At 49.6% G+C, this 24599-nt stretch overlaps 1 protein-coding gene across 1 annotated transcript; it reads right to left on the bottom strand.

The window, feature by feature from the left end:
* Positions 1–7964: 7964 nt before the first annotated feature.
* PSMB1 (proteasome 20S subunit beta 1) lies at positions 7965–23151 on the bottom strand. The gene is made up of 6 exons (XM_004368771.2): positions 22996–23151; positions 21173–21280; positions 17734–17815; positions 15146–15275; positions 8473–8579; positions 7965–8239 (listed from the first exon to the last, which is right to left on the bottom strand). Exons 1-6 carry the CDS (start codon positions 23106–23108, stop codon positions 8054–8056), a joined length of 726 nt encoding a protein of 241 aa, XP_004368828.1. The 5' UTR covers positions 23109–23151; the 3' UTR covers positions 7965–8053.
* Positions 23152–24599: the final 1448 nt, after the last annotated feature.

Below are 24599 nucleotides of genomic sequence, written 5' to 3'. Positions count from 1 at the left end.
TTATTAACTAGTTTTCCTTGGAGCCGTTTGTCTATTATCCTATCACTGACAGCATTGTACTTCAGGTTAGATCTTGAAATGTTCTTTTTTATGATGAACATGACACCATTTGTCTTCAATTTGTCATTCCCAGCATAGTACACCATATGATTGTCTGATTCAAAATGGCCAATACCAGTCCATTTCAGTTCGCTAATGACTAGGATACAATGTTTGCGCGTTCCATTTTTTTTTTTTAATTGTTGTGCTTTAAGTGAAACTTTACAATTCAAGTTAGTCTCTCATACAGAAATGTATACATACATTGTTATGTGGCCCTAGCTGCTCTCCCTACACTGTGACAGCACACTCCTCCTTTCCACCCCAGATTTCCCGTGTTTATTCATCCAGCTCCTGACCCTCTCTGCCTTCTTATCTCGCCTCTGGACAGGAGCTGCCCATTCAGTCTCATCTACTTGAGCTAAAAAGCACACTCTTCACAAGTATCATTTTATGTCCCATAGTCCAGTCTAATCTTTGTCTGAAGAGCTGGCCTCAGGAATGGTTTTAGTTTTGGGCTAACAGAGAGTCTGGGGGCCATGTCTTCCAGGGTCCCTCCAGTCTCAATCAAACCATTAAGTCTTTGTTTACTAGAATTTGAGTTCTGCATCCCACTTTTCTCCTGCTCCGTCAGGGACTCTCCTTTGTGTACCCTGTCAGGGCGGTCATTGGTGGTAGCTGGGCACCATCTAGTTCTTCTGGTCTCTGGTTGATGAAGTCTCTGGTTTATGTGGCCCTTTCCGTCTCTTGGGCTAATACTTTCCTTGTGTCTATGGTGTTCTTCATTCTCCTTTACTCCAGGTGGGTTGGGACCAATTGATGCATCTTAGATGGCCACTCCATGTCATTTTTGATGATTTCCAATTTTCCTATATTCATACTTCATACTTTCCATGTTCCAATTATTAATGGATGTTTGCAGCTGTTTATTCTGAGTTGTGCTCTATCAGCAAATGAAGGTCCTGAAAGCTTGATTCCATCCACATCAATGTCAACTCTTTGAGGGAAATCAAATGACACATTGCATTGGACAAATCTGCTGCAAAAGACCTCTTTAAAGTGTTAAAAAGCAAAGATGTCATCTTGAAGACTAAGGTGTGCCTGAACCAAGCCATTGTGTTTTCAGTTGCCTCATATGCATTCGTAAGCTGGACAATGAATAAGGAAAATCAAAGGAGAATCAACGACTCTGAATTATGGTGTGGTGAAGAATATTGAATATACCACAGACTGCCAAAAGAACGAACAAATCTGTCTTGGAAGAAGTACAGCCAAAATGCTTCTTAGAAGCAAGGATGGCGAGACTTTGACTCACATACTTTGGACATGTTATCAGGAAGGATCAATCCCTGGAGAAGGACATCATGCTTGGTAGAAGGTTGGTGAAAAACAGGAAGACTGTCAATGAGATGGATTGACACAGTGGCTGCAACAGTGGGCTCAAGCATAACAACGATTGTGAGGATGGCAGAGGATTGGACAGTGTTTTGTTCTGTTGTACATGGGGTCACTATGAGTTGGAGCTGACTCGACGGCACCTAACAACTATTACTTTGAGGAGGCAGCTCTTCCCTAGTCATCTTTTGAGGGCCTTCCAACCTGAAGGGCCCACCTTCTGGCACTATAACAGATAATGTTCCACTGCTATTCATAAGGTTTTCACTGGCCAGTTTTTTCAGAAGTAGACTACCAGGTCCTTCTTCCTAGTCTGTCTTAGTCTGGGAGCTCAGCTGAAACCTGTCCACCAAGAGTGACCCTGCTGGTATTTGAAATACCAGTGGCAAAGCTTCCAGTATCACAGCAACACGCAAGCCATCACAGTATGACAAACTGATAGACACGTGGTGGTAACACACGGCAGAGTCTAGTTAATTGGCTTAATATCATGTTTAGTGCCTCTGTTCTACCTCTTAGTTCATTGTGTAGTGCCTGGCATCTTAAGAGCTTGCCAGCATCCTTCCAAGTTACAACAATTGGTCTCTATTCACCTGGAGCAACAGAGGAAGAGGAGAGTCAGGAATAGGAGGAGGAAATAGAATGTGTGGTTAATTGCCTCCATGAACAACTGCCTCCTTTACCATGAGACCAGAAGAACTGGATTGTGCCCAGCTACAATTACCAAACATTTTGATCAAAGATTGCATAGAAGAATCCCGATCAAACGGGGGAACATGCAGAAAAGAATTACAAATCCACACTTTCTGGAGCCATGAGGCTGAATGAACCCCTGAACCGATTGCCCTGAGACAATCTTTAAACCTTAAACCAAAAATATCCCCTGAGGTCTTCTTTAAACCATAGTTTAGCTTAATAAAGAATGTCTGCTTTGGACATTGTGCTCTTTTAAGTACTATCTATATAGGATCAAATTGGCAACAGCAACTCGAACGATTAGATAGGAACCTTAGGGGCAGTGAGATCATGTTAATGGGGGAGGAATGCGAATGGTTGCACAACTTAAAGAATGTAATCACTGTCACTGGATTGTACATGTAGAAACTGTTGGTATATGTTCTGCTGTGTATATTCTCAACAATAACAGAGAAAAATTTAAAAATATATATCCTAACCCCCTCCCTAAATAAATGGCACAAAAAAGCAAATCAGACTTCTTGGAAAAGTCATACTTTAGTGTCAGCTGCTCCCCCATAGCAAAGCTGGCTTCCACTTTCCATGTTGTGTCTGGAGAACGGTCATGCCTCAGGGCCCCTGCCACTGCCCTGTGCTCTCTGCTGTCTTGTCCACGCCTCTTCTTGGAAGTGCTGGCCCTGCTCCAGCTGCCAAGAGCACTTTCAGAGGAAATCCTCCTGAGTAGCTCTACAGGAGAATCACAGTGGAACTTTATAATGTTGGAGGCTTGAGGAGCAAGAGCATCTGCGGGTCCTCTTGCCCTGAGCTTGTGAACACTTCAGGGTATCCAAGCAGCTCCCAAGGGACAGAGGGGAACATCAGAACTGTCACAGATGGTCAGTAGGCTCTCGGGCCCTCAGCAATCACTTCCAGAAAGTAAATAAGGATTGCAAGAACGAAGGGAAAACAGAAGCCAGTTACATCTTCTGAAATAAACAGAAATGCTTAAAAAGAAAACAAAATTAAGCAGGGACTCTTAAAACAAGTCTACAAAAGTGTGGAGATTTCCATAAAACCTTGAATTCAAATTATTTGTCAGACCATGTATCATAGTACATGTCAACCTCTGGCTTGGAAAATGGCATTGTAACCACAGATTTTCCTTTATTTCCAATGATGGGGTCTGCTTTGGACTTGATTTCTCTTCTGAGCCAAACAGAAAGAAACAAATTACCCATGATACACAGAAAGCACATTTGGCACCCGCCAGTGGGAGACAATGGCAGTTCAGACTTGCCCCACTTAGCCAAGAGGCCCCAGAGGAAGACTCCACCCCCCCATCAGATGAGAGGCCCCAGGGGAATAACCCGTTAGACCAGAGGCCCCAACCCTAACCCTATGTTAAAGACAAGGAAGCCAAGTTCATCCTGCACCCCCAGAGGCAGGGAGCACGAATAGACACCACATGGAACATGAGCACCACTGGGTCCCAGGACCTCCTGACTCAGAGGTTTGCTCCATGACCCTGCTGACATTCTCCAAGACATCCACGACTGTCCCTACAGCCTATCTGAATCCTCACCAGGAATCTCCACGGCATTCAGAGACTTGGATCCCTAGAGGACCCAATATCAAGGTTCGTTTGAAAGGAACGTACTGAAGGTCAAGAAATAAAACGACCCAGTACCGCCCTCGTCAGCAGTCCGGCGAAGTTTCTAATGCCCTCTCTGGCCATCAGTCTGTTTATGGGAGCCTATAGTTCTGACGTGTCTCCCCACACCACCGCAGCCCACCATCCCTCCCTCCTCTGCCCCGTCCACTGTGGTAGCGAGGATGAGCTGGGATTGTGTGTTAGCAAGGTGACCCTTCTTCCAGGTGATAAAACAGGGGTAAGATAGCCTGGGCTTCCTCCCAGAAGCAAAGTTAAGCAAGACCCAAACCGCTTGTCTGGTGACAAGCCCATCGCCAGGGCAGATGGTGGCAGGGCGGGTCAACACCGCCATCTGCTGGCCACGGCGCCAACTCGCAGCCCCAAACTTCCCGCGTTTCACAGACACCTAGGCACCGAGGAAGAAGGGTGGTGTCCCACTTACCATCACCCATACTTTCCAAAGAGTTCGCTCCTGTGGGCGCGCCTCACGTCCCATGTTGTTCTTCGAAATGAGATTTCCCGTTACAGGAAAAACGTTTCTCAAAGATGACTCACCAGCTCAGACAAGTGGGGTGACGGGGCAGCTGGAGGCACGAAAGGCCATGGGTAGAGAGGCGCGTGGGCACACGGTGGGGGGAGCCCGACAGGGCCTGGGACGCCACCCTGCTCGGCTAAGGGCAAGTCTCCCGATCAGGCAGCGAGTCCACACAGCACTGTGTCTGACAGACTTAAGCGCACAGGGCCACCACCATCAGAGACAGACCAAGAGGCCCGGGGGCCCATTTCAAGCCCACCCTGTGCTGCCACTTGCCACGACCAACGAGCCAGTGGGTCAGTTTGTGCCCCAACTTCTGCCTGCTTCAGGCCATACAGCCCCCCCCCCCCAAGTGAGGCACTGAAAACAGAGGCCCTGAGCACCCCAAGTTTAGGCCCAGGACTGGCCGCTGGAGGCTCTGGGTGTGACGGCATCTAGGAACAGCTCACCTGTGTAGTTTTTCTTATCAGAAGGGGGGGAGTCAGTTTTCCGCGCCCATTAAAAATTCTGTATCTTTTTAAAACATTGGTGTTAAGTGCCTCTCACGTCTTGTACAATGGGAACACAGTAATAGGGGAGCTGCTGTTAGTTGTGATTCTGACTCATGGCAACCCCGTCAGTGCAGAGTAGAACTGCTCCACAGGGTTTTCAAGGCTGTGACCTTTTGGAAGATCACCAGGCCTTTCTTTCAAGGCACCTCTGGGTGGGTTTGAACCACCACCCTTTCTGCTAGTAGTCGAGTGCTTAACCATTTGTCCCCCCAGGGGCTCCCGATTCGGGGAGGGGAGGACACTGTTTAAAAAATAGTAATAGCTTTGATAGGTAATGCAGACAGCTCACGGAAGACGTCCACGAGATCTACACGAGCTGGAACGGCTCCGTGCACGACAGAACTTCGTCAGGAAGGGGAGAGTGGGCACCAGGGGTGGTCAGTTCTGAGCAGCCCAATCACTGAGAACACATCCGGGGAGGGTCTGAGGGGTTGGGGTGAAGAGAGGCTGCTGTGCAGGCCAAGCCCCCGCGGGCTGGGGGAGGGCGCAAGGTGGCCTGTCCTAGTCTAGAGCGGTGCAGGGTCCTTTACCTATCGGCTCACCTGGTAGCTGGGCTCACCCATGGCCGGCGGGGGGCAGGGACACAATGGGCCCCATGAGGAGGGGTAGCTCTCCCAGGGTGCTCACTGCTGAGGCTGCAGGTCGGGGTGGGAGTGGGGGGTGCTGACAGATGCCCCGTCCCCTCCCGATGGCTGCACTGGGGTCCCGGCCAGAGTACCACACACCAGTCAGCTGTCCACTGTAGGTCAGACCCCCGTAACAAACCCTCCTCGTGTCCCCCAGAAGTTACTTCTGACTGAACCATCTGACAAGGCACCGAGGGCGCCCCCCCAGTAATCACCTGGTATTTGACGAACACAGGTTTTCGCGCCCTGCCCAGGAGTCAGGGCCTGTAACAAGCCTGTGATCACAATGTGGACCACAGCGGGGACGAAGCCCTGGACCTGGATGTGGTCAGCACAGAGAGGTGAGAAAAGCTACCACTTGAGGCAGTCATCTTCATCCCCAGGCCATTTCCCTGAGAGCTTGTCTCCCCATCACATCCCATGGGCAGGAGGACTAGGCCATGCTGCCCGGTTCAGAGGCAGAGTGGCCAGCCACCTCACCCCTCCCCACCCACCTCAGGAACACTGGCACAGGTTGGAGGAGAGACCCTCTGCCACCCCCCGCCCCCCGCCATTAAAACACACGCGTCCATACAGCGCCAGTTTGAGTTGTGGTCGACACCGCCCACCACTCGTCACATCCACTGGGGGCTCCTCAAATCCCATGCGCAGGAGGAGGATATGGGCAGCTTTCTAGTTGGAGCCGGAGGCTGTGACTGAGCACACCTCGAGCTCTGCCTGGTTCCAGAAGGCCGCCCGTCAGCCTGTTGCCAGATGACTCCCACAGCAAGCAGTGGGGTCAGGTGGAACCGGGAGATACCCATGCCACCCACCGCAGACCATGCGTCTCCAGCCTGCCTCAGAGGCACTTCAGATGTGACTGTTCAAGGCCTGTGGGGGGTACTGGACAAGCCTGTACCTGTACGTGGGGAGAGACACGGTGAACCACTGCCTTGCACCACCCATCTCTCCTCAGCCCGCAGAACCTCCTAGAAGCCTGGGGGGGGGGGGGTGAGGGCCTTGGCACTCACCAGTTTACACAACTTTTAAAATAGTGAAAAATGAGGCCGGAATCAGCAGGAAATCCCTTGGACAAAACATAAAACAGATGTAGTTTATGAAATTAAACATGAAGATGTCTTTTGAACAGGACAGTCTGGTTTCAGTTGGACACCCTAAGACATGTGCACAGACCTCACCATGCACCCGCTGCCTGAGGCTGAGGAACACCTGGAATCGTAGATGTCTGCAGAATAAAATTTTAAAACATGTGTCTTCAAGGGATTTTTGACCATTTGAATTAAATTTTTAAAATGAGGTAAAATAAAAAGTGGTTTCTACCTGCCAACATGGTGAAATTCACAGCACAGACTGTCATGCTACCAAGCAAGCTGTACCGTTAGCGGTTATCATGGACTGAACTGTGTCCCCAAAAATGTGTGTATCAACTTGGCTGGGCCATGATTCCCAGTGCTGTGTGGTTGTCCTCCATTTGGTGATTGTCATTTTATGTTAAAGAGGACTAGGGGGGGATTGTAAAACCCTTACTAAGGTCACACTCCTGATACAATGCAAAGGGAGTTTCCCTGGGGTGTGGCCTGCACTACCTTTTAATCTCACAAGGGATAAAAGGAAAGGGAAGCAAGCAGAGAGTTGGGAACCTCATACCACCAAGAAAGCAGCACTGGGAGCAGAGCACATCCTTTGGACCTGCGTTCCCTGCACAGAGAAGCTCCTAGTCCAGGGGAAGATTGATGAGAAGGCCAACAAAGAGAGAAAGCCTTCCCCTGGAGCTGATGGCCTGAATTTGGACTTGTAGCCTACTAGACTGTGAGATAATAAATTTCCCTTTGTTAAAGCCATCCACTTGTGCTATTTGTTACAGCAGCACTGGATGACTAAGACAGTGGTCCAATCTGACTTGCTCAACACCAAAAAAATTACTAACACCATAGAGTTAAAATGTAATTAACAGCTCTAAACAAAAGCTGTTTTAACGCTATCAAAAATCAGGTCCCACGGTGTGTTTGACAATTATTCCAGGTCTCTGGCTAAAGCCTGTTTAGAGAGCTATTTGTCTTTACAATTTTACTTCTACTCTGGTTAATTTCTTGAATATTTTTCCTAAAAACAAAAACAGCCATCCATTCCAGCCTGCTTTCTTAACAGTGCCAGGAATGAATATCCTGATAGCCCACCTACACTCACGAAAACTATAATAAAATTAAGGTAAGCCGCTCCTCTGGGTAGTTTAAAAACAGCCCTCCCTGAGAACACGCTGGCTGGACCCCTCAGAGAGTGAGCTGACTGCTGTAAAGTCACGAGTCAACCCAAAGGCCAAACTCTCTGCATATACTCCTCGCTCAATGACATAAGGAAGAGCTGACACGACCTCTGTTTATGGAAGTTTGCATCCCAGAAATACAAAAATCACAGAGCGAGAGAGAAAGGGGAGGGTTGGCGAGCTCTCAGCCCAGAGAGGACAACATGGTCATGGCGCGCAGACTCTTTAATAAACCAGGCTGCCTGCAGGCCCCGTTCGCCTGCAGCTGCAGACCACAGCCAGGGACACAGCTGGCCCGGCTCAACAGTGGTCAGCGGCTCAGTCCCTCCGCAGGTCCACAGTCTCCTCGCGGATGCCCTCCCGGGTGACGATGCAGATCCGCAGCGCGTCCCCAGTGTACACGTCCCGCTCGGCAGCGGAGATAAAGACATCCCGCACCAGGCTCAGGGCCCTGTCCAGAGACAGTGGGATGTGCTCCACGTTCTGCATGTTCTTAAATCCAACCTAGAGAGGAAGAGGAGGGAATCTGGGCTGGGGGAGGCGGACAGTCCAACAGAGGAGCGCAAGTCCCCCAGTACCTGGACTGCCTGTGACCCACCCTGACCTCCATGTGGAGGTGGAGGTGGAGGGGGACAGTGGACATGGCCACCCTCTGGACACAGGTGGGGATGGGGAGGCCGAGCCATCACGCCTGCTCCCTCAGAGCACGTGCGGAACACGGGGAAGCACGGTGTTACCTGGTTGTCGAGCAGCGGCTGCAGCATGGCACTGGCCGAGCCCCCAGCCTTGAAGGAGTCTCTCTGGTAGGACCCCACCGGGTCGAAGCTGTACACGGCCCCCTTCCCTGGGGAGACAACAGACTGTGAATGACACTGACACCAACCCGACCGCGGTCACCACAGCGCCAGTCAGAGGTGACAAGGACACTCACTGTCCATACCCACGGCCCCTCCCTCCACCCAGACCTCAGGGTGCCAGTGTCAGCCCACATCCACGCCCACGAGGGCTGCAGCCACATGTCTGCCAGCGGGAAGCTCAGCGAGCTAACCGCCATCCTGTGATCCTGGCCACCAGGAGGCGTCGCAAACACAGGTAACGAACTGCCCAGGGACTGTGCTAACGCAGCACGGACGCCCTCGGCCACCGCTAGGCACGAGCTCAGTGCTGTTCACATCGAGGGCTGGGACTCCACTGCGGGGGGAACGGAGCGCGCTCCTCCGCACAGGGGCCACACAAGCAGCACCTGACCCAGGGAGAACGTCAGAGAAACACAGACGCCACATACAAACAATCGGCTAGCCCAAAACGTGACCACCTGGTTTGCACTCCCACAACGACTAAGAACCACTACGTTGCTGAGGACCTAGATTAGCTCATTCCTAACCAGCAGGTGCAGAGGACAGAAAGTACGGGGTTGGGCGCTCCAGGCCCTCCTGCAGCAGGTGTACGCTGTTACGCTGTTCTGAAGTGCGATGTGGAGGCAAAGTGTCAGAATGTAAAACCACATACTCTACAACTCCATCACCTCCTCACTTGAAAGGGGATATGAGCCTACAAACAGCTTGTAACAGACGTGTGTTATGAGGTCATGTGTGCATCACATAAATGAGCCAACGTTACCAGCATCCTGAGCCCACTGGCAGGACATGGGTGTGCCCATGCTGTGCCAACAGAAAGCAGACTGCGGCAGGCCACTGGCCCCCCCGCCCCTGCTTCCTGCGTGGCCTGGCTGAGTTGCAGGTTGGCCGTGAGGCTGCCAGCTCTCCCTGCCCTGGTCTCCTGCACGGCCTGGCCAAGCTTCAAGTTGGCTGTAAGACAGCCTCACTGTGAGCACCTTGGGGACGTGAGGGGTGCAAGCATCAAGCCCTCAGAGCAGCTCCCGGAACACTTGAGTCTCCTGAGAGTTGAGACATGCTTGCTGTCACCCCACCCCCAAGGCCTGGGAGAGTAGGCATGTACACACGGGGCGACGAAATATGGGGCAGCCCCCCAGCACGTGCAGGCACTCTACGCACGTACCCAAGTACCAGACAAGGAAGTCTGGGGAGACACGCAGCAACCTGGAGCTGCTGTCTCTGGGTGGGACTGGGGGCGGAAAAAGGAGGAAATCACTTTATATACTTTGTATTGTTTGAAGGTATTACAAGAGCAGATATCACCTTGTAATTATAAAAAGGGGCCTTGTCTTGGTTACCTAGTGCTGCTGTAACAGAAATACCACAGGTGGGCAACTTTAAGGAACAGAAATTTATTTCCTCAGTGTAGGAGGCTGGCTCTAGGGGAAGGCTCACTGTCTCTGTCCCCTCTGGGGAAGGTCCTTGTCTCTTTTCAGCTTCTGCTCCTCCATTCCTTGGCCATCATGTGGCTTGTATCTTCCCCATCTGCTTTTCTGGCTGTTTGCTTAATCTGCTCTTTTAAATCTCAAGAGACTGATTTAAGACACACCCTACACTAATACTGCCTCAGGAACATAACAAAGAAAACTCACTCACAGATGGGGAAACCCTGGCGGTGTAGCGGTTAAAACCTACGGCTGCTAACCAAAAGGTCGGCAGTTCAAATCCACTAAGCGCTCCTTGGAAACTCTAGGGGGCAGTCCTACTCGGTTGCATAGGGTCACTATGAGTCGGAATTGACTGGATGGCAAGGGCTTTGGTTTTTTTTTTTTTTTAACTGCAAGTATAGTGGACACAATTCGATCCATAACAGGCCTGTTAAAAACAACTGTGTTCTGGGTATTAGAAAGCATGGATCATACACAAGTTGTGACGTAAAAGGAACAAACATTATGCCTCCACCCAGACACTCCACTGCTGTTCTCCTGTAAGTGTTGGTCCTCAGAGGTAGGAGACTCGGACCACCATCTCACGACCTGAGGGCCAAGTCCCTGTCCTGAGAGACGGGAGACAGGGACCATCCTGCATGACCCATGGGCTGCTATTTCCATTGTAGAATCACAGGAGCGGAATTCCCTGTTGGAAAAAGCAGCATCTGAGGTCTCCTGGGAGAACCCGGGGACGTGTTTCTGCTGGAAGCACCCTGAAACAAGAAGCGAGGTCACAGTGGGTGTCTAGTAACCGCATCACAAAAAAGAGAGCGCATGAGGGGCACAGCCAAGGGGATAATGTCTGTCGCTAGGCCGATGGGCCAGAAACAGAAGGAGGCCCAGGTCTGTCTGAGGGTGGAGCCGTCTCAGAGAACCATATGCAGCAGAAAGAAAACAAAGGTCAGAAAGAAGGGTGGGGTTTATCCACAAGCAGAGCATCCACAGGAAAAGGAAAAAAAAAAAAAAAAAAAAAAACCTGTTGCTGTCGAGTCAGTTCTGACTCACAGTGACCCTACAGAACAGGGTAGAACTGCCTCATAAGGTTTCCAAGGAGCGGCTGACGGACTTGAACTGCCAACCTTTTGGTTAGCAGCCGTAGCACTTAACCACTGCACCACCAGGGCAGACCCCTAGAAAAGGCAAGTGGAGGTCAGAGCAGAACGGAGAGCCTCACCTGCAGCCTGAGTGCTTTTCTCATCCCCACAAACCCCCAAAGGCACCAAGACCTAAACATGAAGAGGGAATAAAGCCATACAGCTCCTAGAAAGAAACAGCGATTCCGGGGCGGAGAGACCTCGTCTGACAAGGTGGGAGTTGTCGGGCAGAGAGACAAGACCGGCAGAGCTGACTGGGAGGCACGCTAACGTGTCACAAGGCACCCAGAGAGCGAGAAGCAAAGAACTCAGGAGGAGGAGGAGGAGAGGTGTCACCCTACATCACAGGGTGGACGCACCTGAGTGAGGGCCCGGACGTCAACAGGAACGAGACTAACAGGCAAGTGAGCAAGCGAGCCAAGGCTCACGCGTGGGGCAGCCCCAAAGAAGAGCAAAAGGCCAGGAAACACAGTATCACTAAAACACACCTACACATACGTAAACTGAAACAGTAGAACAGCTACTGGGCAAACGTTTTAAAGCGAGTTCACCAGCCACTGGGAGGGACGCGCGCAGCGGCATCCTGCCCCCTGCTGGCAGCCAAGTCCTCAAAGTGCAAAGGTGTACCCGCTGACGGAGCAGCTCGGCTGCCCGGGATCCACCCCAGGTAACCAGGCATAACCACAAATAAGGAGAAATGCATGTGCAAAGGTGTCCCCCGGAAGCCACCTTCAGAGGGGAGTCAGGTGCAGCCACACGCTGTGCAACGCCATGCGTCCGTGTGCGTGGGTGTGAGGTCACCTCTGCAGTGGCGCGAGTCCACATGCACGGGCGGGAGGTCACTGCCGTGATGGTATATGCAGCAGCAGTGACAGGAAGCACGCAGAGTAAGGCTCCGTTTACACAGAGCTGCACGTGTGCGCACAGCATATACAGGCCCAGAGCCATAGGAAGCACTTTTGGGGAGTGTAACAGGAATGGATCCCTGGGGCCAGGGCCTTCCTCTGTGTAACCCCAGTGCCGTGTGGAACTCCTCAGCGAGCATGTCTGTCTTCAGTGCAGAGAACCTGAAGCCAGTCTGAACTCGGGGAAATGTAAGAGGAGAGCGGACGGCAGCTGGAGAGCAGCAGACCAGTGGTAGCCACGCCGTTCCCTGAGGGTGCCGTCCTCCCGGCTCCCTCCCCCTCCACAGAAGATGGAGGCAGAGTCTCTCAAAGACTCTGGGTTGAAGCTCTGGGCTTGGGGACACTGGGCTCACCAGTGGGCGGGGCAAGGGCAGGAGTGAAAACTGATACCTTAAGTGAGAATGGTAAATAAAGAGAGCAGAGACCTCCTTCCTCCTCCAGGCCTGGAATCTGCACCAGGCCCATCCCCCTGCCCCGTCCAGCGAAGGTCTAGGATCCTCACCAGAAGGGCTGCGCCCCCCTCTCGTCACCACGGGGAGCCTGCCAAGGGACAGGCAGCACAGATCTCCACCACCAGGTGTTTGGACCATCCTCTTAAATATGAACCATCAGTCAAAAAGTCAACAGGAATTCGAAGGAGGCCTCCAAAGTAGAAGAGAGATGCCAAAAATAAACAGGCAAAAAGAGAAAAAGCAATTTGATGAAATGCAGAGCACTGCTGCATCCCCTGAACAAGAACGGGATGCTTAAAAAAAGGGAAACCATAAACTAAGGAAAAGCTCTTGGAAATTAACAGCAAAAATAAAAAAGAATTAAATAAAGAATTAGAAACTAAAGAAAATGTTCATAAAAAAGAACAAAAAAAGAAAAAGACGAATAATATGAAAAAAAAAAAAAAAAGAACTAGGGGTTGTCATGGATTGAATTCTGTCCCCCCAAAATATCTGTCAACTTGGCTAGGTCATGATTCCCAGTATTATACGATTGTCTACCATTTTGTCATCTAATGTGATTTCCCTATGTGATACAAATTCTGTAACTATGATGTAATAAGACAGATTAATAGCAGAATTATATCGATGAGATCTATAAGATTAGATACTGTCTTAAACCAATCCCTGTTGAAATATAAAACAGTGAAGAGAGCAGAGAGACAGGGGGACCCCATACCACCAAGAAAGCAGTGCCCGGAGCAGAGTGTGTCCTTTGGACCTGAGGTTCCTGCGCTGAGATGCTCCCAGACCAAGGGAAGACTGATGCATCACAAGGACCTTCCTCCAGAGCCGACAGAAAGATTTCCCCTGGAGCCGGCACCCTGAATTCAGACTTCTAGCCTACTGGACCATGAAAGAATAAACTTCTCTTTGTTAAAGCCATCCACTTGTGGTATTTCTGTTACAGCAGCACTAGATGACTAAGATGGGCTAATCGTGCAGGTGGTTGGGGAGAGAAGGGGAGGAAGACACAATAAATGAGCAAAGGCCTGGATGAGGAGCAACACCATGCAGCTTCAGAACATGAGGGATAAAAAAAAGATCCTAAAAGCAAAGTCTCAAAACTGTCCCTTGATTTCTTGCTTCAGAAATCTATTGAGAGGTGTCTGCCACCAAAACAAGGAAATAAGAAAGGAAAACACAGGACTCAGAATATAGGGAAGCCAAAGCCAGGAGCAAAGCTCGGGATGTTTCCTTGGTGGCAGCCGCTCTGCAGAGGCAAGGTGCATGGGGCCTACACAGCAGGCAGGCCAAGGGCGGAGAACATGAGAGGATCCACAGGTGGTAAAGAGTACCGAGAGAGTACGAAGAACTGACGAAGTTACAGAAATCTTGTTGGAGAAAAATGTAACTCCAGGAAAAACAAGAAAGCTGTTCAAGAAAGGATACCTCATCACAGCCCACCATGTGTACAACAGAGATAACATGAACTCCACGAGAAGCGAGACTGCCTGTCACAGGAGATGCTGATGAGGAAGAGGGAAACACGGGCCAAGGGCTACTGTCTACTAGAGCAAACAACAGGAGGTAGTGTCTCAAACGCGGCACATCTCTCTGTAGCGCCTGCTCCAACAACACTAAATAGGGGCACATGCTGTCCAGGGAGGTTGTAGTGTGTTTTTAGAAGCACCAAATATCACCCAATCAGAACTGGTGACAAGCGGTGACTAAGTGAGTGATGAGGCTCTGAGTCGGATACACGAAGGAAACATGAAGTAACAAGACAGGGTGTCCAAGGCCCTCATCGTCTGACTGACAGGAAATCAAAGAGGAGGCTCACAAAGCTCTGAAAACACCAGCACACATACCAACCACCCCACGTGACCCGGGAGACACACACCAACCACCCAGAGTGACCTAGGATGCACGTACCCACTACCTCAAGTGACATGGGACACACACTCTAACCACCCAAAGTGACCCGGGATGCACGCTCTAACCACCCCGAGTGACCTGGGACACACGCTCTAACAACCCCGAGTGACATGGGATGCATGCGCCAACCACCCCGAGTGACCTGGGACACACACTCTAACCACCCCGAGTGACATGGGATGCATGCACCAACCACCCCGAGTGACCTGGGACACACGCTCTAACCACCCCGTGTGACATGGGATGCATGCACCAACCACCCCGAGTGACCTGGGACGCACGCTCTAACCACCCCGAGTGACCTAGGATGCACACTATAACCACCCCGTGTGACCTGGGACGTGTGCTCTAACCACCCCGTGTGACCTGGAACGTACGCTCTAGCCACCGGTGTGACATGGGATGCATGCACCAACCACCCAGAGCACCTGGGACAACACTTATTAACAATGTCTGAAGTCACAGCTTAGGCCGTGCCAAGATCAAGCTTCTTCAGACAGCTTTCTTTCTATAAGAAAAACATGCCAAGGGCCCACCCTGAGCTCACACCCGATCCTTACGGTCACCATCACAGCAGCTCCAATCCGCCATTCGCCGTGTCTTTGGAACATCGCTCCCCTCTTTTTTAGCTGCAGTTTCTTGTCCCTTTTATTATCAGTAACGGGGCTGTCAGGCTAACGCGTTTACGCTGCCTCCCCCCCGAGGGAAACACCTACCTTCCTCGTCGAGCCCGCCAATGATGTTGTAGACGTAGTAGGGGAAGAAGCGCCTTGAGTAGAGGATGGTGGAGAGCATGGCAGCGATGGCCCCGGTCGTCATGGCCTTGTTGTTGGAGTGCTTGTACATCTGCAGAGGTGGAGGTGTTCGAGCCTCAGCAGACGGGCAGGGAGGCCCCTTCTCCCGTGCTCACACAGCACGGGACTGCTAACTGAGAGAAACCCATCGCTTACTACACCCTACCAGTTTGGGTCCAAAAGAATTTTACGGGGAAGAAATCTAAATCTGTCCTCAGCTCTCTGCCTTGAAGATCTGAGTTTGCATGCCGACGTATCTCAGGCACAGCTAACTTCAGAGCAGATGTGCACGCACACACACACACACACACACGCACTCACTCAGGTGACCTGGGCTAAAATTCACTCTCTCCATCACTACACATCAGGACAGCGGCCAGCAAAGTACGGCCTGTGGGCCCAACCAGCCTGCGGTCTGTTTTGGTAAGTAAGGTTTATGGAAACACAGCCACATTGACTGATCACATACTGTCTGGCGCTGCTCCTGCGGCGTCCCAACCGCATAGCTGAATACTGCCAAAGAGACCGCACGGCTGCAAAGCTGCCCTAGGCCCAGATGTAAGTCCCTCTTTGCAGATGGTGAGAAGCCTCTGAGGGCAGCAGACACCAGGGCAGTGCCCTTTCTCTGCATGGTTCTAGCACTGGCAGCAGCCCTGTCCTTAAAGCACATACAGCAAAGAACTAAGTGCTCAGAATGGTCTCAGGACCACAGCGCAGCAGTTTCCAATCCTACATTCATTACACCCTCGGAATCCTCAGTTACCCAAGAGACTGAGAAAATACAGAAATGCAAACATACAATGAATTCAAGGCAAAAACCCGAGAGGGTCACTGGTCAGCCACCGTGTGCCGTGAGTAAATCACCTACAGCATCGTATCCAAGAAAAAAGCTACCAAAAAAAAGATCTGAGTTTCATTTCACTCAGCCATGTTTGTAATAAATTATGAAAGTCAAGGCTGTGCATTAAGGTGAACCCCTTGTTGCTTATTTCATTTTATTAACAAAACACGACTTTGATCCGTGTGCTCGTTTTTGTCCTCTAACTTCTTTTTGAAAAATATGCATTAGGAGTCACTGTGTAAACACAAAGGAGCCCTGGTGGCACAGCAGTTAAGCGTTTGGCTGCTAACCGAAAGGTCGGCGACTGAAACCCACAAGCCCCTCCCCTGGAGAAAGATGTGTGTGGCAGTCTGCTTCCATAAAGATTCACAGCCTTGGAAACCCCATGGGGCAGTTCTGCTCTGACCTATGGGGTCACTATGAGTCGCAATCGACTCAGTGGCAGTGGGTTTGGTTTTCGGTTTGGTGTGAACACAAACGCCAATAACATAAGTCACTGGAGCTTTCCACGTCACGGAAGGTTGAAGTAAGTTTCACAACCAGTAAATACTGAGCGAAATCACTTCGACACGTTAAAAAGTAAGCGTCAGTTAAATCCGTCACATATTCCATGCTATACCACTCGCACGTGCGAACTTCCAGGGTTACTCACAGACAAGCAGAGCAGAATACCACCAACCCCTGCTGATCCTCTCACACACCAGACGGCCTTGGCAAAAACGTGAACATTACAGTACGTATCCTACAAAGTTAAATAAGGAAAGAGCACGGGATACTGACGCTGTAAATACCAAGAGTTATGGGAACAACCCTACTAGGCTGTACCTGCTTGAGACACAGAGCGACCCCTCTGAACACCGTGCTCCAGTCAGCCCCTGCTCCAACCCTGCACTGCTGCCAGGTGAGAAAGGAACGTGCACTTAGTGGTCACCACTGTGCACGGCCCACTTTCATAGACTCTATCTCCTGGAGTCTGCTCTCCCCGAGCCCCCATCAAGTCCAGAAGTGCCTCTGCTCAGCAGGGTCGGACGGCTCTGTACCTCACCTCCCAAACTGCCGTCTAGCGGCAGTGACAGTGCCCACCCACACGCACGGACACTCAGGGGTGCGTCTGGTCCTCGTCTCTTCCTCATACAGTCCCGTCTTTCATCCGGTCTCCACCGTGTGTGAAGCCTTTTCCTCAGCTGGCTACAGAGTAAAGTCTAGCAGGCTGGAAGGGTGGAGTGGCTGCTGTCCAGGGTGCGAGGGGGCAGTGGTGGGCTGTGAGTCCTCCTCCAGGCGCCTGCTCATCCCTCCCCTGCGTCTGGTCAACTAGGGGGAGCATGTCAGCAGGCGGCTCCAAACCAAGCTCTGGTCTAAAAGCTGGTGTGAGCTAACTTCCACCACAGAGGACACGTTTTGCTTATTCTACAGGGAAGAGCATCTACAGAAGAAACCTCTCCAGCTCCTCTTAAAGGGCAGAGAGCCCTGTTCTGCACTGTGCAGAGTCTAACAGGGGACCTGCAGTGGTTTATACTGGACTCCTTGTTTCGTGTCTAGGACCCAGAGACGGCCTCCCTGGGGATCGGTGACTTGCCCGCTGTTCTCAGCCAGTCATGCTGCAGGCCTCAAGAACCGCACAAACCGTTGCTGATTTGTCAACAGCACGGACACAGACGCCACCACCTACCTTCAGTCTTGCTTCAAGGATCTTAGTGAGTGTGAGACAGTCCCCATGGAAACCGCTGCAGCCGATCACGGTTTTGTCTGTCCTGCAAAAGCACATGGTAGGACACGAAGCCGACCGACATCAAAGCAGAGCATGTCACAGACAACTTTAAATTTAAAACTACTCCTCCTGATAGACTAGCTGTTTCCTGTCCCATGAGGAATACTTGTACAAGTATCACTCCCTACACCTCACTCCTTACACCAAATAAATTATAGGTGCGCCAACACCTAAATGAAACAACAAATAAACTAGAGAAAACATGACTGAGTTTTTATAATCTTGGCCTGGGAAGACCTGTTTAAACCCAAGAGCACACAGAAGTTTCATAAATTTGACTACATAAAAAAATTAAAACTTCTGGAGAAAAACACGAACAAAGTTAAGAAAACAACTAAGAAAATACATTGGCAGCACATACGATCAAAGTCTAATTTTACTTTCCTTACTCTGTAAAGGGCTCCTACAAATAACAAAAAAAAAAAAAACACAATCGAAAGAAAAAAGGGTAAGTTATATGGACAGACAGTTCACGAAAAGAGAAACACGAACTACTGAAAACATATGAAAAGACCCTCCACTGCACTTAGAAGTCTAAATCTAAACAAGAAACCATTTCTATTTATGAGACTCACTTACATTTCAAAAACCTCCTAATGCCTAATGCTGGTGAGGCTGTGAAAAACGGGTGGAAAGCACGTGAGTGTAACTTCTCAGAAGGGCAGTCTGGCAGCACTGAGTAAACATTGAAAAGCGCACCCCTGACTCAATCACCCCCTTGCAAGAAGTTCATCCTGTCAACAGTCACACATGCTTGCATGTGTACATATCGTTTTAAAACCTCCCCAAAACAAAAAACCATCTTAATCAGGGAACTGATTAAATTTTGGTACCCCCATGCAAATTCAACCATGTGTCCCAAAAATTAACTCCTAATTCTTGATACTGACCTATGAGGAAACTGAAATCCAGCTTGTCAAGGCAACACTGAGCAGAGGCAACATGATAGTTTTCCTTCAGAAACTGATGAAGCGCTCACACCTACACGACCAGGCCTGTCCGCCAGGTAACCACCGGCACTTCCACAATCCAGTCCCTGGTCAACCTCACTGGAGTGAGACGCTCCCACATCTCCCCCTAAGACGGGCTCACAACTCCAACAGGGTCAGACAGAATCTCAGAGCTCTTCCAGATGCTGCTGCAAATTCCAGAAGCATTGAAGGAATGGGAGCTTTCACGCAAACGATAAAGCATCAATGTAGAGTCTGAGACACGGGGAATTGGGGGGGGGGGTCCTGGCTCCAAGTCAGCCCAGAGGTGGGACTAACAATGGCACAGGAGAGGGGCCTGAGCAACTTCAACTGCATTTATGGTGTCTGGACTCTGAAGATGGGCGGTGGGCACACAGGTGTCCATTAATGTTGTACTGCCTACATCTCTCTGTCAAAAGTATTTCATAAAGAAAAGAGAGTGTTCATGTAAGCACACGTCAAAATGTTACCAAGACGAGCTGAACCTTGCACAAGGACAGTACCTACATAAAAACTTATGTGTTTTTACCTTTTATTTTTTCATGACACTTATTGCTCTTAACATGACAGAAGTTACATCTTAAAAGAGGAAAAGTTACGGGCAGGAGACAGGGCATCCAAAGTGGAGGAAGTGGACAGAGGGATTGAGGTGATGAAGACAGACATCCACCTGCTTTCAGGTTACATTGTGGGCCAGCCGAGGACCAGAAAGGAAGACAGACTCTCTTTCCCTCTGTACCTGCTTCCCACTATACCATGAAGCCCTGTCCAAAACCCAAAGCTCTGCTCTGTCCCACCCGATGACAATTCAGACCTAACTGGCTTTTGTGGACTAACCTAAGAATTAACCACCATTCATGAGCATTTCTAAAACTGTTAAATACAAACCGCAGCTGATCTGCAAGACGCACTCAGGTCATATATACAGACCATTCTGTCTTTCAATACATATAAGTGTATTATCACAAGTTATAGAAAAAATACAGATAGCCCATTAAAACTAGCTAAACAGATTTAAAAAAAAGCAGATTTTAAAAACATCTAATGGACTAACGAATGGACATCGGGATGGAAAACAGAGAGATACGTGGCTAAAGTAATCACAGTGAAACAGTACTGGGTAAAGCTAGGAGATGGGTGTTCACTATTAAAGTCTTCTGCTTCTGTCACATATTTGAAAACTTTCATGATAAAGGCTGGGGGTAAAGACGGTATTTCATCAGTAAGAATCAGCACAAAGCTGGTTCCTATGAGGTAGAGGTCAAATATGTTCCAGATCTCCAACTTCTCCAAGCTGCTGTGCCACTCCATCATCTGACATCAACCATCTCCCTTCCCTCAGCTCTCTTCTTTCTACTGGGTTCGGTAATTTGCTACAATATCTCACAGAACTCACTAACTGTACTTACAGTTATACGGCTTATTAGGGAAGTAACAGGCTATAACTTGGGACTAGGATCAACCTGGAATAGGCTACAACTCAGGATCAGTGTCAGGAAGCACATGGGCAAGGTCTGGAAGGCTCTCCCTAAGTGAAGAGCACACCCGTCCCTTCCTCAGTGTAGGACAGCTCTCGGCCACGCACTGCCCCTCAGGACAGGTCTCCTCTGGGCTGTGCACACCACTGGGCACGCGCATGCTGTCATCCTCACGCGCGCTCTCTCTCTCCCTCTCTCGGGCCTCCAGCCGTCTTCAGTGTTACAGCATTACAGCCCCTGACCGTCTGTATTACAGCACTTTTAGCCCCACTGGCAAGCCTGCCCGAAGGTGCTCAGCTCTCTCTGATTCTTCTCTCCTTGCCTCTGACCATCTATCTCTGCAGGGCTGACTCCTTATATGGTCTAGTGGCTCAATCCTATGGGGTGGATTTTCAGGCCACTATTTGCATAATAACTGACTAATCCTCTAGCTGGACTAAACTGACCAATCCCCTCATTGGACCACAAGTGGCTCCATCTATTTGCATAATAACTGCCATTTTCTGCTGGCAGGGACTGGCTTCTTCCCTAGGCAAAAGTAACAAGCTTCTCCAAAGAACTAGGGCAACTGTAACAAACTTCTCAGGGCTCAGGGGAAAAATTTCCCAACCTGTTTCCACCCCACCCCCGCCCACCAACAAAACCAAGGCAAAATGTCACATAAAGGAACTCATTTCAACACACGGGATAAAAAAAATTTAGGTACCTGGATACGGCAAATATCCGAAGACTGTATGCAGACAAACTATCAGGGAACACTAATTTAGAAGACTGTTTTCTAGAGAAAACTCAAGCTCCCGATAGCAAACCTAAAACTCATGAAACCATTTGTTTAGAAGCATTAAGTCCTCACAAAGGAGTTGGGAAATGTGCCCTGAGACATTTACTTACAGTTTGTAACATTTGGGGCTGTCCCGGGTGTGAATTGAGAACCCTTCACTCAGTCGAGTGTCAGAAGCAACAATTGAAAAGTCTTCTCCAGCAATTGCCAATATGGTGCTGAGCGAAAAAGACAAAAAAAAAAATGAATGAATTCTTCAGAAAGGCAATGATGTTTCTCCAAGCAGGGCGTGAACAACCGGGGGCCAGGGGGAGCACAGGGATCCCTGGCTATAAACCATCTGGGAAACAGCCGTGAGCACTACCTAGAAAACGTCAAGCCTACACCAGAGCACAGGTTCCGTAGGGAGGGAACTGAAAAGCCACTGAACCACCACCATCACCAAACAAGCAAACGCCTACTTCACACAGGTCCTAATGCCACAAAACAGCTGGCAGTCACAGCCCTGCCTGGAGGACCAGATGGGACAGTGGTACCAAGACGGCTGTACAATGTACTAAAGAGTAGTTTACGGGGAGGCTAAGGGCCTGAACTCCAGAAATAGCTGCCTGGGTTCTGACCTAGCCTTCCCACTGAGCAGATAGCTTAGGTAAGTTTCTTAGCTTCTCAAGGCCCTCACTTTCCCACATGTACAACAGGGACCATAACAGCAGCTACCTCATCAGGGCGACCCAAGAACTGATTCTCCCCCAAAACGTATGAGGCGGCTAAAGCAGGTAAGGAAATGTGGGTTCAAGAAGTTGAGAGTCATTACTGAAACCTGTACCAATGATTGTTAAGAAAGATGATTCAAAACGTAGGATCACAATTTCCAGCCAATCTGTGAAAAGATGAAGCTTTCAATGGTTGTGCCCATTTGCAATGTTAATATATACTGATGGCTCTGTAACTGTTCCTTGGACTCTGGCAGACATGGCTGTGGAAGCATGCTTGTCCAAATGCCACTTCTGCCCTTTTGAACATATGCCGAATAAAAGTTACTTTTTGCTTTACTTAATAAATAAATAAATAAATAAATAAAAAGCTGTTGCGACAGGTGCCCTGTAGGGTTATAACTTGGGCAAAAATCAGTCTTTCACTGTCCAACACACTCAAAAATTCCGCATCAATATGTGAAATTCATAAGGAGCTGATTACTATTTTTGGGTTTCTCAAAGAACCACCTGTATGTTCAAATTTTGTTTGTACAAAGTTTGGTTGGTAAACTATAACCATTGCTTCAATTTATAGCTCCACAACCCTGATTCTTTTACTGTAGTGTCAGGGAAAAGTGTTACTTAAATAAGGGTGGTTTAAAAAAAAAACCCTGAATATAACCTATTAGAAAGTCCCTCTTTTGAGTTTTTTTTCTTTTTTCCTGAACTTAAGCTAACCGTTTAAAAAAGAAAAGAACAACAACAAAAAACACTACTTAACAAAACTAATTCTGGTCGATCAATCCCAGTTTCAATTTAAAGTAACAGAAAATGACTAAACCATTTTATGAGGTGTAGCATCTACTCATCTAGCCACCGGAGCAGTCAGTAACCGCGGTTTTGTTTCGGACGCTAAGCCTGTCCCCTCGGCCTCTGGCAGGAGACCGTGTCCAGACCTGCGAGACGGTAAGGGCATTCTGAAGGCCTTCCCAAGGCCGGAGGATGTGTTTCAATTTCTATCCTCCCAACTCACGTGGCGGAGGGCGCTATAAACCGGTCCTGCGTGCGACGACTGGGCTGTTAGGGAAACCAAGGCCGTGCACCCACCCTGAGGCGAGTCCCAGCAGCAGCATGAGGGGGACACGGGAGGTGAGCGCCCTCCCACCCGCGACCCTAGAGACGCTTTGGCAGCGAAGGAAGGCAAGGCGGAAGAGAGCGCGGGCTTCCCAGGGCTTTACCCTCCGTTAAAGGCGTAGGGCGAAAAGCGCAGCTGCAAGGGCCCCGCGGCGCCGAAAGAATCCATCCCCAGCTCGCGGCCGGGCGCAGGGAGCGTAGCTGCCGAGGACAACATCGCACGACTCCGGCTACTGCTGTCTCACAGCGAGATGGCGGCTCCGACCGGAAGCGGACCTTTTCTTCTCTGCCCTCGGCGGGGGCTGGAAACAGACCCGCTTCCGGTCCCCGGTGCGCCGCGGGGCGCTCTACCCCGCGCTCCTCGTTACTCCCGGAGATCGGCGCCCCCTGGCTTGTTGGTTGTGGCGCCAGCTCTTCCAGAAAGCCCATATAGAAGTCAAGGTTTTCTTTCTTAAGAAAACACTCGAATTCACCCCAGGTGGGCAAAATTTAAAAAGTCTGACCGTACCAAAGAATTAGCAAAAAAGTGGAAAGACAGAAACTCGAATACACTCTTGGTTTTTGTTAGGTGCAGACCGTATGTGCAACAGAAGGAAGCACTGGCCGGTCACGCGCCATCCTCGTGATCATTGCTGTGCTCGAGCCCATTGTTGCAGACACTGTGTCAATCCGTCTCATTGAGGGTCTTCCTCTTTTTGGATGACCCTCTACCTTACCGAGCATGGTGTCCTTCTCCAGGAACTGTTCCCTCCTGGTAACATGTTCCAAGTATGTGAGATGAAGTCTCGCCATCCTCGCTTCTAGAAGAGCACGCTCGCTGTACTTGAAGACAGATTTGAGCATTTTTCTGTCTGGAAGAAATCCATATAAGTTTCCATTTCAAAGAAAAGTGATCCAACGGAACGCAGAAATCATCAAACAGTATCATTGATATCAGGAGCCCTGAGCGCTGGACTGCTAACCAAAAGGTCAGCAGTTGGAAGCCACCAGCTGCTTCTTGGAGGAAAGATGTGGCAGTTAGCTTCCGTGAAGATTACAATCTTGGGAACTCTATGGGGCAGTTCTACTTACAGGATCACTATCTACTTGACAACATGTTTTGGTTTATCATTAATATCACATGCAAGTAAAACTATGCTGAAGATCATTCAAAAACGGTTGTAGCAGTCCGTTGACAGGGAACTGCCAGAAGTTCAAGCCAGATTCAGAAGAGGACATGGAATGAAGGATATCATTGCTGATGTCAGATGGATCTTGGCTGAAAGCAGAGGATACCAGAAAGATGTTTACCTGTGTTTTATTGACTGTGTAAAGGCATTCGATTGTGTGGATCATAACAAATTATGGATAACATTGCAAAGAATAGTAATTCCAGAACACATAATTGTGCTCATGCAGAACCTGTACATTCCAGAACCCTATTGGCTCAAACATAGCAATGATTGTGAGGATGGCGTAGGACTGGGCAGTGTTTTGTTCTCTTGCACATAAGGTCACTATGAGTCAGAACCATCTTGACAGAACCCAACAACAATTGGTGGGAGTATAAATTAGTACCAAAACAACAACCACAAAAAAACCCATTGCCGTCGAGTCAATTCCGACTCATAGCGACCCTATAAGGCAGAGTAGAACTGCCCCATAGGGTTTCCAGGGAGCGCCTGCCGAATTCAAAGAGCCGACCTTTTGGTTAGCGGCTAAACGCCTA

This window comes from Trichechus manatus, unplaced genomic scaffold, assembly GCF_000243295.1.
Source record: "Trichechus manatus latirostris isolate Lorelei unplaced genomic scaffold, TriManLat1.0 scaffold00002, whole genome shotgun sequence".
NCBI classification, from domain to species: Eukaryota; Metazoa; Chordata; class Mammalia; order Sirenia; family Trichechidae; genus Trichechus; species Trichechus manatus.
This window is presented reverse-complemented; position numbering and strand designations above follow the sequence as displayed.